Source organism: Lissotriton vulgaris, chromosome 11 (assembly GCF_964263255.1).
Source record: "Lissotriton vulgaris chromosome 11, aLisVul1.2, whole genome shotgun sequence".
NCBI classification, from domain to species: Eukaryota; Metazoa; Chordata; class Amphibia; order Caudata; family Salamandridae; genus Lissotriton; species Lissotriton vulgaris.
Window position 1 is genome coordinate 249,302,904 of NC_141699.1, and position 13,760 is coordinate 249,316,663.

General features: G+C 43.6%; 1 protein-coding gene across 1 annotated transcript in view; it reads right to left on the minus strand.

Moving 5' to 3' along the window:
• The window catches only part of LOC147679577 (solute carrier family 2, facilitated glucose transporter member 11-like), a 510,350-nt gene that overhangs the window by 360,713 nt on the left and 135,877 nt on the right, over window positions 1-13,760 (minus strand). The window contains exon 2 of the mRNA XM_086943162.1: window positions 11,229-11,327. Within this exon, the coding sequence (XP_086799288.1) occupies window positions 11,229-11,327 (99 nt within the window). The remainder of the gene's footprint in view (window positions 1-11,228; window positions 11,328-13,760) is intronic.

Here is a 13,760-nt window from a genome sequence, read left to right on the forward strand (position 1 = left end):
CCTTGGCACTATTAATTAAGTTGGGTCATTGGAAGTGGGAATGTCATCGTAATCCTGCTAATCAGATTCAAAACACATGATTTTCACAGCCCCAAAGTAATAACCATATGCAGTGACAAAGTGTGCAAAGACCAAGAGGGCAGAATTTCAAGGGGCCCCAAGCACCAGTGATGCAAGTTCCACAACCTGCAGCTGCACCCGCCACAATGTTAAATATTGAGGATGTGACCGCCAGGGTGGCGGTCACATCCTAATTGCACTGGAGGGACCACTGCTGCCCCTGTGGACGGTCCCTTCTCCTCTGGGGTGGCGGACGGACGCAGGTCCGTCCGCCATCCTAATGAGCACCTAAGTTTCAAACGTGAATAAGAGTGTCTTTCAGGAATAATAACCCAATGCAACAGTGTCCCATGTTTGATACAATCGAGAACTGTGGCTCCTAACAGTCAAATTGACGATGCCTGAGAGGCGAGGACGATTTCATTCTTGATGCAGACTTGGAGGTAGAGCAGAGTGGTTCATTCATAGATAGTGAGGTCAATGGCCACCCTGTATCATTTTTGATCAGCACTGGTGCTACCCAATCTACTGTTAGAACAGTAGCGGTTCCAAACCTACCCCTCTCTGCAAAAAGAATCCAAGCTTTAGAAGTCGCAAATAAATGAATGACAAGCCCCATAATGGAGGAAATACGATTACAAATAGGGTCATTTGAGGAGAGTCGATTTGTGGTATGTGATTCAAGTCCTGTCAGTCTGTTGGGACACAACTTGTTGTGCGAGTTGAATTGCACCATTTATTGCACACCAAATGGTGTGGAGTTCCAGACCCATGATGTTGCCATTAACTTGGTCAATCAAACATCAACAATTGAATTGTTTCCTATGATGACAAATGAAGGGTTAGCCCTAGATCCCAAAGACACGGTGAAGCCAGAGGTTTTGGATTTTTCAGGAAAGGACATTGAACTCATCAAATGAGTGGAGCCTGTCCATATACAAATAAGCTCAATGTTGAGTACCCAAAAACTATGCAATTTAACCTCACCTTTGAAACTTTGCTGCAATTACTCCAGTGATTAAGTCAATGATTCAACAACGCATTTTAAAGGAGATTATGTGGAATCCCTATAGCTCGCCCACCATGGGCTTACAGAAGCCTTGCGGAAAGTACTGCATTGTTCAGGATTTGAGTAAGATCAACACTATAGTCGTTCCTTGTTGTCCCATGGTAACATATTGAGCTTTGATTTTACTTCAGATTCCATGTGAGGCTGAGTGGTTCATTGTCATCGGCCTTTGCCGGCTTTCTTCTCCATACCATTGCATGTGGACAGTCAGTTCCTCTTCACATTTCACTTCTGCAACCCTGTTTTGGTATGGTGCCGAATCCCACAAGGGTATATGGAGAGTCCATCTATTTTCAAACAGATCCTTAAAAAGAATCTGGAGTCCCTGATCATGCAGTGTAACTCTGTCCTAGTGCAATACATTGACAACCTGTTGATTGCATCAAATAAACAAAAAGCTTACAAGACTGATACTATTGCCCTCTTGAACCATTTAGCTGAGAAGGGACAAATGAGTTGCAGTACGGTTTAAGGGAAGTTCTGCATCTCAGACATAATACTGAGAATGGAGCAAGGAAGGTGTTACAGGAAAGAATCTTTGCAATTATGCAAATGAACCCACCAACGACACAGTGAGAAGTCAGGATCTTTCTAGGAACAGTGGGCAACTGCTGTTAATGGATACCCAATTTTTCCCTAGAGGCTAAGCCTTTAAAAAGACTGACACACAAGGCTGTGCCATATCCAGTACCCTTGGATAACGATTGCTTAGTTGTCTTCCTAGAGCTGAGAGAAAGTTTCTCTTATGCCCCAGAACTGGGAATGCTTGATTACAATAATCCTTTTGCTCTTTACTGCAGTGAGACTAAAGGCTATGCTCTCTCAGTGCTTACACAAATACATGGAGGTGTTCGCAGGCCTGTTGCATATTTCTATGCTACACTTGAGGCATTGAGGCTGCAGGGCTGCTTCAATGCCTCAAATCTGTGACAGCCACAGGTGTCAACATAGAGAAGTTTGAAAGCATCATGATGGGTCATCCATTGACTGTCTTTGTTCCCCACTCTGTTGAGAAATTGTTTAACAGAACCCAAACACAGCACTTCACAAATAGCTGTCTCAGCAAGTATGAGCAAATCATACCCTAAGCTAAGTTCATTACACTGAAGTGCTATTCTGTTTTGAATCCTGCTACTTTCCTGCCCCTTCCAGAGAATGACAGTGATGATGGTGAAGTGGAACATGGAACATGACTGTCTCGATGTCACTGACCTGTGCACCAAGCCAAGACCAGATATACAAGATGAGCCACTACGTGAATCTGATTTTGCTCTGTTTGTGGATGGTTCATGCTTGCAAGACCATAGAGCAAATTTCAGACCTGCTTATGCATTTTATACAGTTTAAGTAGTTGAAGCTCCCTGGCTTCAAGGATTACTCTCCACACAAGTTGCTGCATTGGTTGCTCCTACAAGAGCATGCAGTGTTTCAGACCAAGTGAAGATGAAAATTTTCACTGATAGTCAGTATGGCTTACATATCGTGCATGACTTCGGACAGTTATAGCCCCAAAGGAGATTCATGACCTTTTCAGGGTCCCCATAAGAAATGGTGAGCAAGTGAGGACATTTCTTGAAGCGTTGCTCAATTTGTAGTTGTGAAATGCTTTGTAAACTGTAAGAGAGAGGATTATGTGACAGTGGGCAACAGGTATGCTCACAGGGCTGGTAAAGGACTGTGCTCACAATGCTTGTAGCTTTAATGGGGAGTATAGGAATGAGGGAACTGATGAGACCAATTTTAATCTTTTTTGTTAACTATTGCTGACACATGGGAGGAGTTTAAGAGGCTTTAGTAAGAGGTGCCAGAGGCAGAACGGAAAAGTTGGGTCGAAGCAGTTAGTGTCAAGAGAGACAATTACATTTGGGTTTAATGAGATGGAAGACCTGTTTTACCAAATAGTCTTTTGCCACCAGTGGCTAGGCATTTTCACAGACGTGCTCATGTAGGAAGGGATGCCGTGGTCCGCTTGTTTGGGCAGACCTGGTTGAACCCGAGATTCAGATTGATGGCTGAAGCATTGTGTCACAGAGGTGTTGTGTGAACAGATGATTGTACGGAAGAGATCTGCAGTAACACTGAGCCACATAGGAAGATCATATGGTCCATTCAGCAGGATGCAGTAGGATTTTATTGAGATGTCTGTGTGCAATGGGCAGAGAAAAGTCCTGGTTATTGTGTGTATGTTCTCACAATGGGTTGAAGCTTTATCCGACTAGAAGGTATGATAGTCTCACAGTAGCTAAACTGTTGTTGAGGAAGTTAATACCTGGTTTCAGGTTCCCGAGTTCTCTAGAGTCAGACTGAGGGACACACTTCAACAATGAGATGCTGAGAATGTTGAGTGCAGCATTACAAGTGGAACAGACACTGCATTGTAGCTATCGACCTGATGCTTCAGGTCTGGTGGAACAATTTAATAGCAAACTAAAATCCAGATTAGAAAAAGTGTCTGTTTCCATGTCTTTGAAGTGGCCTGATGCTTTGCACCTTGTGTTGATGAGTCTTTGCAGCATTCCTGACCAGAGGACAGGATTGCCCTCCCATGAAATTATCATGGGCGGAGCAATGAGACAGCCAGCTGTACCTGCAAATGCACTTGTGAACATTACAGATGACATGATTTATGATTACTGCAAGGGACTGGCTGATGTGGTGCGTTCTGTGACTCACAAGATTGAAGCATTTTCAGCCATACCTCACCAGCAACAGTGTCTTGACCTTAGTCCTGGTGACAGGGTTTTGGTGAAGAAACATGTGAAGAAGAGTTTTCTGGGACCCTGCCGGCGTGGCCCTTTCCAGGTGATCCTAGTCACCACAACTGCTGTGAAATGCGGTGGTATCCCCAACTAGGTGCATGCTGCACACATTCATAGGGTTCTATGTCCCCTTAATGATGTAACAGCATAACTCCCAGAAGTCCCAGTGGTGGTTGAGAGATCAGAGGAGCAGGTTAGTCACTCTGTAGGGGACTAGCAAGAGTCTGAAACAGCTCCCGTTTAGCCTGAGGGGGTTCTTAATGAATCAACAATTGGAGCTGAAGCAGGAAAGTCTTGTACTGTGGTGGGGACTGAGCCAGATCCAGACAATGACAATGGGTGGAGTGCTGTAGAACCGTGAGTGACAGCTGGAGAACGTTGGCCAGGAAGGCAAGAAAGATGGAGACTGAATCTGACAGATGAATGTGGACTTCAAACAGTTCCGGAGGATACTTAGGATGCTGAGGAGAGTGACAGAGAATCAATCAATCAAACATTTGTAGAGTTAGCTACTCATCCGTGAGGGTCTCAAGGGGTTGGGGGGAGATGCTACTATTTGAACAACCAGGTGAAGGTGAAGGACTTGCACTTAGAATATCAAAAAGAGATAGAGCACCCTGTAGGAGGCCCCTGATTGGACATACCTTGCTGCCAATGAGAGAGAGAGTTCTCAGAATTTTGGAAGAACAATACAGATTTAGCTGAAGCTGCTTGAACTGAGCATTCTGATTGAATTGCATTTTGAATTTGCTTTACCCTCAAATATATGGTAGCATTTCAGTCTGAATCTGATCAGTGCATATGAACTGGTCATCTACTAGAGACATGTATATAGATTTGTAGGAGGAGCAAAAAGACTTCAGAGGCCAGAGGCAGCCGAAGAAGCGTGAGGGTGTCATTTAGAAGAACCAATCAATCAATCAATCAATCAAAGACATTTATAGAGCGCACTACTTACCCGGAGGGTCTCAAGGCGCTTGGGGGGGGCGGGGTGCTGCTACTGCTCGAACAGCCAGGTCTTGAGCTTCTTCCTGAAGGAGAGGTGGTCTTGGGTCAGGCGCAGGTCGGGAGGGAGGGAGTTCCAGGCCTTGGCGGCCAGGTAGGAGAAGGATCTTTCTCCTGTTGTCGTTCTTCGGATGCGGGGGACGGCGGCGAGGGCGTGACTGGTTGATTGGAGATGGCGTTTGGGAGCGTAGAAGTTGATGCGGTTGTTGAGGTAGCTCGGGCCTTGATCGTGTAGGGCTTTGTGTGCGTGGGTGAGGAGACGGAAGGTGATTCTTTTGTTGACGGGGAGCCAATGCAGGTCTCTCAGATGTCCGGAGATGTGGCTGTGTCATGGGATGTCGAGGATGAGTCTGGCTGAGGTGTTCTGGATCCGCTGGAGTCTCTTCTGGAGCTTGGCGGTGGTTCCGGCGTAGAGGGCGTTGCCGTAGTCCAGTCGGCTGGTGACGAGGGCCTGGGTGACCGTCTTCCTGGTCTCGGTGGGGATCCACCGGAAGATCTTCCGTAGCATGCGCAGGATGTTGAAGCACGACGAGGAGACGGCGTTGACTTGTCTGGTCATGGAGAGGGAGGAGTCCAGGATGAAGCCCAGGTTGCGTGCGTGGTCTGTCGGTTTGGGTGCGGTGCCCAGGGCGGGGGGCCACCAGGAGTCGTCCCAGGCAGAGGGCGAGGAGCCCAGGATGAGGACTTCCGTCTTGTCTGAGTTCAGTTTCAGGCGGCTGGTCGTCATCCACTCGGCTACGTCTTTCATCCCTTCGTGAAGGTTGGCTCTGGCGGCGGCGGGGTCGTTGGTCAGGGAGAGGATCAGCTGGGTGTCGTCAGCGTAGGAGATGATGTTGAGGTTGTGTTGGCGTGCGATGGCCGCGAGGGGGCTCATGTAGACGTTGAAGAGGGTGGGGCTCAGCGAGGATCCTTGAGGGATGCCGCAGATGACTTCGGTGGCCTCTGACTTGTACGGTAGTAGACGGACTCTCTGTGTTCTTCCGTTGAGGAAGGAGATGATCCATTCCAGTGCCTTCTCCTGGATTCCGACGTTGCTGAGGCGCTGCACTAGGGTGTGGTGGCAGACAGTGTCGAATGCCTCTCAGAGGTCTAGGAGGATGAGGGCCGCTGTTTCTCCGTTATCCATCAGGGCTTGGATGTCATCGGTGGCAGCGATGAGGGCGGTCTCGGTGCTGTGGTTGGCTCGGAAGCCAGACTGTGAGGGGTCGAGGGATCCATTCTTCTTGAGGAAGGCGGACAACTGTTTGTTGACGGTCTTCTCGATGACTTTGGCTGGAAACGGGAGGAGCGAGATGGGGCGGTAATTCTTGAGTTCGGTAGGGTCCGCTGTTGGTTTCTTTAGTAGCGCGCTGAGTTCGGCGTGCTTCCAGCTCTCCGGGAAGGTGGCGGTGTCGAAGGAGGTGTTTATGATGTCCCCCAGGTGGGGTGCGATGACAGCGTCGGCCTTGTTGAAGACGTGGTGAGGGCAGGGGTCGGTCGGAGATCCGGAGTGGATGGAGTTCATCATGCGGACGGTGTCTTCGGTGCTGATCGGAGTACAGGCGCGGAGGGTGGTGGTGGGGGGCGGTGGTTCGGTCGTGGCGTGCGTCGGTTGAGTGCTGAAGCTGTTGTGTATGTCCGCGATCTTGTTGTGGAAGTAGGAGGCGAGGGAGTTGCAGAGGTCTTGCATGGGGTGATGTCGTTGTTTCCGGCTTTGGGGTTGGAAAGCTCTTTCACGATGTTGAAGAGTTCCTTGCAGTTGTGTGCGTTGTTGTCCAGCCGGTCCTTGAATGCAGTTTTTTTGGTGGCGCGGATCAGTTGGTGGTGCTTCCGGGTGGCGAGCTTGAGGGTGGTCATGTTGTCCATTGTTGGTTCGCTTCTCCAGGCTTTCTTGAGGGCTCCACAGTTCTTCTTGGAGCTCTTGAGTTCGTCGGTGAACCATGGGGCCTTCTTGCTGCCGGGTCTGCTGGGCGGGGTCCTCAGTGGGGCGAGTTCGTCCGCGCAATTGCTGATCCACTTCGTGAGGTTGTCGGCGGCCTGGCTAGGGTTCGCCGAGCTGGCGGGAGGGTGCTGGCTCAGGGAAGCGGCGAGTTGGTCGGCTGTGATATTGTTCCAGCTTCTTCGAGCAACCTGTTGCTGGTGGTGGTGGATCGTCGTTCTTCTGAAGGTGAAGTGGACGCAGCTGTGGTCCGTCCAGTTCAGTCCCGTGGCGTGGCTGAAGGAGATGTCTTTGCTGGATGAGAAGACGGCGTCGAGTGTGTGTCCGGCGAGGTGGGTGGGGGTGGACACCATCTGCTTGAGTCCGAGGTTGGCGAGGTTGTCGAGCAGGGTGGTGGTGTTGCGGTCGTTGTTGTTCTCCAGGTGGAAGTTGATGTCCCCCAGGAGGATGTAGTCAGCGGAGGGGAGGGCATGCGGGCTGACGAAGTCGGCGATGTCCTCGCTGAATTGTGTGCGTGGTCCCGGGGGTCGGTAGAACATGTACTAGGGCTAAGTAAGTCTCACAAAGATGTTGTAAATATTTTCATTGCATATTATTTGAACTTTGGTTTGCCATTTGCACAGGTGGATGCCAACAGAGAAGACTCTGCTGCTGCTATATTTCACCCATCAGTCTGCTTTTAGAGAAGCAATGGAGCCTAACCCTAACCCCATTAGATTAGGTGAATAATCACAGGTATATCAATAGTCGTAGCTGTAGTACTAATTATTTTTCTTGTAGGATTATATCCAGCAACATCTAGCACAGTGGAGGCTAAGCCCAAAGTTATCCCAAACCTTAACATCCTGCTGACACCAGTATGTACACACCAGTCATTAGAGTATTTTATGTAGATTCATCAAGAGGGGATCTTTCCTCAAATGATTATTTTAAATTACTTTATGAAAATGTGAATACCATGGAAGCAATGGATTGCTATGCCTGCATGCAATTACCTGCATCAGTTGCAGAAGCTATAACTTGTCACCACATAACTTTAATGTATGATGTCGCCTTCAGATTTTTGCTGAGTCTATTTAACAGACAGGGTTACTTGAACTTCTAGTTTTCAAATTATGACCTAGTGTTTTCAGAAGTTCCCTTGCTAAAGATTTGAATAGACATTCTATGGCAAAATCACTGACACAGCTAAAAGATATTTTACACATACCATGACACTAGATACTAATTTAACGTGCATTTTTAGAAGAAAGTTTTAAACGTGGTGGAAGCTAGGAGGAGGGAGATAAAAGTTAAAGCTACAAACCTAATTAGGGTACCTAAATGGACAAAAGAAGAGACTGATCATCAAGCAGCAGTAAACAAGCTGCAGTAGCCTTAGATTGGCAAAGGGAAATTGAAGTATGAGGAAAGTGGGAATTATTTCTTGATGGAAACGATCCTGTAGTTTATTTTATTTATGGAAAGTATGCTAATTTCGAATTGACCAAGAAATGGCATGCTTCGTGTTACATGGAGTAGTTTTCCCAAAGATTTATCATGTGGAACATTTTGTTAACCCTGTGTCAGAGCAGAAGTCTAGGTTCAAACGAGGAGTCAGTGCTGGAGAGGTGGTGGGAGATATTTTTGATATAATGATTCCATCTGTCGGTGTTATCTTGAATTACATCAAGATTATACATGTGCCCACCATAGTAGATAAACTAACCACTGGAACTTTATTAGTTGTAGATACTGAAATTTTAGCTATTTGACCTCTGTTTTTTGCTGAATGGACTTGAATTAGACATCCTTCTTGCAAAAGAGGGCGGTATCTGTTGATGTTAAAGGTCCAGCCATGCAGCACCTACATTCTTGACACATTTCTTTTTGCAGAAGTATATTAAGAATATTTCTGGTCTGAAGGAAGTGTTGGGAGAGTTGGAAGGGACAGGTGCTTGGGAAGCACTTAGGAGTGGATTTGCTTCAGTGCACAAATGGTTTGGACACCTGGAAAGTGGAATTTGGGTTCATCTTGAAACCCCTTGTGATAATAGCCCTTTGTGTGATATTCCTAGTGGTGATTTTTCAGGGATATAAGTGTATAAACCCAAGGCAGGAGTAAAAAGGAAGAGAGTGAATGTAGATTTAGAGGACAGTCAAATTAAATACTATGATGACATGAAAAGTCTGGAGGAGTCTAGACGAAAAATGATAAAGACTACAAGGTTTTAACTGGTCCACCAAATAAGATCTATATCTTGATTGTGATTGCTAAAGTTGCCATTAGTGGGGGCTGGAAACACACAATTTAAGCCCCACCCCTATAAGTCACAAAGGAGCAATACTAACATGTATTAGCACCATATATCTACTGTGTGCCTCAACCTTATTAATGTAAAGTGAACATATTATTGGAGTGCATTCATTGTAGAAATAAAGTATTCATATAAGCATGTGTTCTAATGTCTTCATTATAATGTTATACATTGTAGTTCTTGTTCACAATTATACTTGTGTATGTATTTTATGTTATACTGCTTTTACTGATTTTTTTATGTACTCATGTATTCATATTTTATTGTTTTGCTTCAATCATGCACACTGTATGTGCACATATTGTTATATTTCATATAGGTACTATACTATAGGCCTCACTTCATCACCCTTCACCTATATTCTCTGCCTACATTACACTTGTCACTGTTTACATGGACTGACCTTTTACCTAGATATTACACAGCATTCAGAACGCCGATTTTCCCTAGTTCAAAATCTCATACAGTATGCATGAGGATTCTTGGAAGCACAGCAAGACTATCATCTCCTGTATGAAACCTATGTACCAAGTTCAGTCCAGACGTCATCCTATAGGCCGACACAGTAACACAGCAAAGTAGGACCCCTGGGGAGACCTATGGATATATATATATCACGTTTTGCTAAAATAGCTAGAGGAGATCGAGATGACCCGGCTGACACACTGACCAGAGAAGCAGGGATTCCTGCATGCAGACACTCCAGCTCGCAGTGGTCTAACATCCCTTGCGGGGTGTCAAACTCGAGACCAAGAAGGGCTCCCACAGTCTCACTTAAGGTGATGGGGGTGATGAGATCCTAGAGGAATTCTTGGCTTAACACCTTCACCCATCCTAGGTAAAATTAGGTACATCTAGATAGGGAGGCAACGTAGGAGTACGCTCCTTTTATTATGTGTTTTATATACTTGAATGTATTCATGATTTTAGTAAGAGTTCGTCTGACACCAATCCTAGAGTGTATGTTGTGTAAACATGCAGATCCTGTGTATTTTCTATAGGAACTACACAACAATATAATCATGCATCTGAAAGTGCATATTGACTGTCTAACTAAGTTAGCTTAACCAGAGGAGTTAAGCATTCACGTCTAATTAAAGAAATGCAATTTTAGATGGCACTAGCTAATCCTACGCTTAAAGGCTTTGCTTTAAAAAGGGCATGAGGCTTTGTAACTATCTAGATTGGCGTGAATGACACTGTGCTAATTCTAGGGATTGGAGGTATGCAGATTCAGAGTTCTAGTTGTGTTGCAGGGTTCCCCATATAAAAGGGCTGCTCTCTACCTTTCTTTTTAACATAATATATATATATATATATTTGTAATTGGAGCCAACTATAATTCACACCCCAAATGAATATGGGCCCACAATATTTATACCAACCAATAAAAGCCCATTTACAAACAAGCCATTAACTGACAACCTACTTCCTAAAGAAATATACTGTGTCAGTAGTAATGTCTTCCATAATTCCTGGCAACTGTTCCATCCATCAGGAAAGTCAGGACAGGTGGTCGTTCGTTTAAGTATTTCGCCCAGAAACTATGGAATTCCCTTCCCGTCGAGCTGCGCCTCATTCCCAATCTACTGGCCTTTAGAAAGGCCTTGAAAACATGGCTCTATAATCAATAACTGTTATTTTCCCTGCTTTCCGTTTCTTCTCAGTCATGGGTCAGAAAGCGCCGGGACACTCCTCGGAGTAGCCGTGCGCTATATAAGACACCCATTAACATTAACATTAACATAATGTCAATGTAGGGTGATATGTAATTTTACCAGTGATGTCATCTATGTAATTTTGTATATCATCTGAGGCATCATGGTGCAATCATGAACATTGAATTTGGGCTGGCAGTTATGGTTTGGTGTTAACATGGACGGTGTAGCTATTTTATACGCCAGCCACAGTCAAGCGATATAGCTTTTAAATCAGGTTACATGGATATCATACACACAAACATAGATGTATCCATACTTCTATACATCTGCACAGTTTCTGTCTTACCTGGAAGAAAATATGTGGGTGACACTGACAAAATCATGAATAAAATCTATTGAATGTATTAAAAACTGAAAAAGAGAAGAAATAAAACACAGTTTTTTTCATGTTTCACTTACCACAGTAGGTGCATTGATAACTGAAATATTGTACCCATATTGAAAAGTACCTCCAATGCCCACGGCAAATACAGCTAACAATAGATTTCTGGTTGGAACCTATGGAAATACATGAAAAAACACTTAAATATTGCATTAAAAAGGCAAATGGCATTAACATTTCAGAGGAACAACAACTTCAGAATTTCGTTAATGCACATTGTGTTTTTATCCAAATTACATAACCTGTAGTACTTTTGGAAAATATATTCACAGTGGGATACTTTGTGCCTAGCTCGAAACTTCCCTTTTTATGTAAACCTTGGTTCTCAGATGTTCACTGATGCAACCCCACCTCTGCATACACCAGTCCACCCTTGTGTGACGTGTAGAGTATAAAAATGCACCAAAGTCCGTGTAGCAAAGTAACAAGGCAGGAGTTTATAGTATCTGAGTGCTGAAAGCTAGGGGGAAATTCTGCCTTCAATCATTTCTCCACTGCCGACTGCATCAGGACAGAGCACAGAACAAGCATTGGCAAAACCAATGGCTCTAGCTTTTACAAGAGTTAAAGCTATTGGAGTTGTAAATCACACTGCCTTTTACCCATGTGTTATGAAGTGGAGTGGATGTATGAGGTGTGGAGTAGAATTATGTGGGTTGGATTGGAATTGTTAGTTGTGGAATTGTGTGGTGTGGAGTGGATGTGTGTACTGTCATTATGTGGCATGCCATGTAGTGGAATTATGTGGATAGTAATTATGTGGTATTGAGCATACTGGAATTATGTGGAGTGGTAATGAGTGTGATGGAGTGTAATTTTATGAAAAGATATTTTGTGCTGTGGAGTGGTATGTGGTGGAGTTTAATTATGTGATGTGCTGTTGAATTTTGTGGCATGATGTGGAATGGGTGTTTGACCATTACTACGCAGGCATTACTTCGATATGCCTTTTCTACGCCTTTTTTACTACACGTTAACCATTACTACGCATGCTGCTACTTAGCATGCTTTTACTACGCGTTTACCATTACTACGCATGATTTTATGTATTGGCATGTGTTTTCTGTGATTACATTTGTTTATTTTTGCGATAGAATAAAGCTGTGACTCAAAGTGGTTTAAACGTCATAAAGAGGATTGAAGGCGTTGGGAAAATAAAAAAAATAAAAATTGATACTTGTATAGCGCACTACTCACCCGCAAGGGTCTCAAGGCGCTTGTACGAATACCGATGTGGAACCCATCCTGGCTTTCCCTGTGAGGCGTCCACTCTGGGGCACCCCCAAGGTGGAGGCCAGGCATCCTTAGCGTAGTGGGGGCCGTTGTGGAGATTAAGCTATTGCCCAGAGTTGCAGAGTGGGACTCCATGATTGGAATAGGTACCGAGGTGAGAATTATCAGGCTCGTGGAATTTTTGAGTCCAAGACCCGCCGAGGCGGGGAATTGAACCCTGGTCCCGGGCTAGACCTCTGCATCAGGGTCTAACGCTCTAACCATTGAGCCACACTTCTCCACTCAGGAGAGGTAGCATGCAACTTCGAAGCAAAGGTAATATCAATTTGCATTAATATTAAAGTATTTTAAAGTATGGTATCACAGTTTTAAAATATATTGGCATGTATTTTCTGTTTACACTTGTGACATTGTTTTTTTTAGAAATGTTTAATTTATTAGTAATATAGCATCTATGAAATACTTTATAATACATGGTATTACATTTTAAATGATTAATACATTATTTACAATAGTACAGTTCTTGTTATTTACTTTTTGAAAAATTAAATAATTAGAATGAATAAAATAATTGATTATAAGAATTAAATATTATTTTGAATTAATTTCTTTTTTTAACAATGCATGATTCATAATAAATAATGAAATAATATGTAATAGATTTACATTATTTTAAATACATTTTTAATAATTTAGAATGTTATTGCTGTATATACTTTCATTGAATTCCCACGGTTTACTATTGGATGCTATGGTTAACTTAGTCCTTTTTTTATTTTAGCGAAAAATGAAGTCAGTGACGCAAAGACACTTATACGTCATACGGCGCTTCGAAGACGAGAAAAGAGGCATGTAACTGTTGAACGGTTAAGATAATTTTTCATTACTATTAAATGAAATTAAAGTATTGAATGTATTATTAAAAGTATATTTCATAAATATAATCTGATTTTGTTTCTAAAAATTAAAAGTAAAAATAAAAATGTCGAAACTATTTACAAATGTTAGCCGGCGATATGTGTTAAACGTTGCATAAATTGAAATTCGTAAAGAAAAAAATGTTAAATTTATGATTTGGATTAAGGTTTTATTAAGAGGATTTCTTCGTTTGGAAATATCGTAAAAATGATACTCGTACAAAGGTTTACACCACATAATGAGGATCGACCGGGAGAGGAGTCGAACACTTTTACTTGGCTGTACTTGGGAGTACTTTTAATATTTTTAAAAGACAATAGGATTATAATTTGAGGATACTGTTTGTGATGATGGTTCAGATTGTTGATTATTTTGGTGACAAATTAGTTATAAAATAT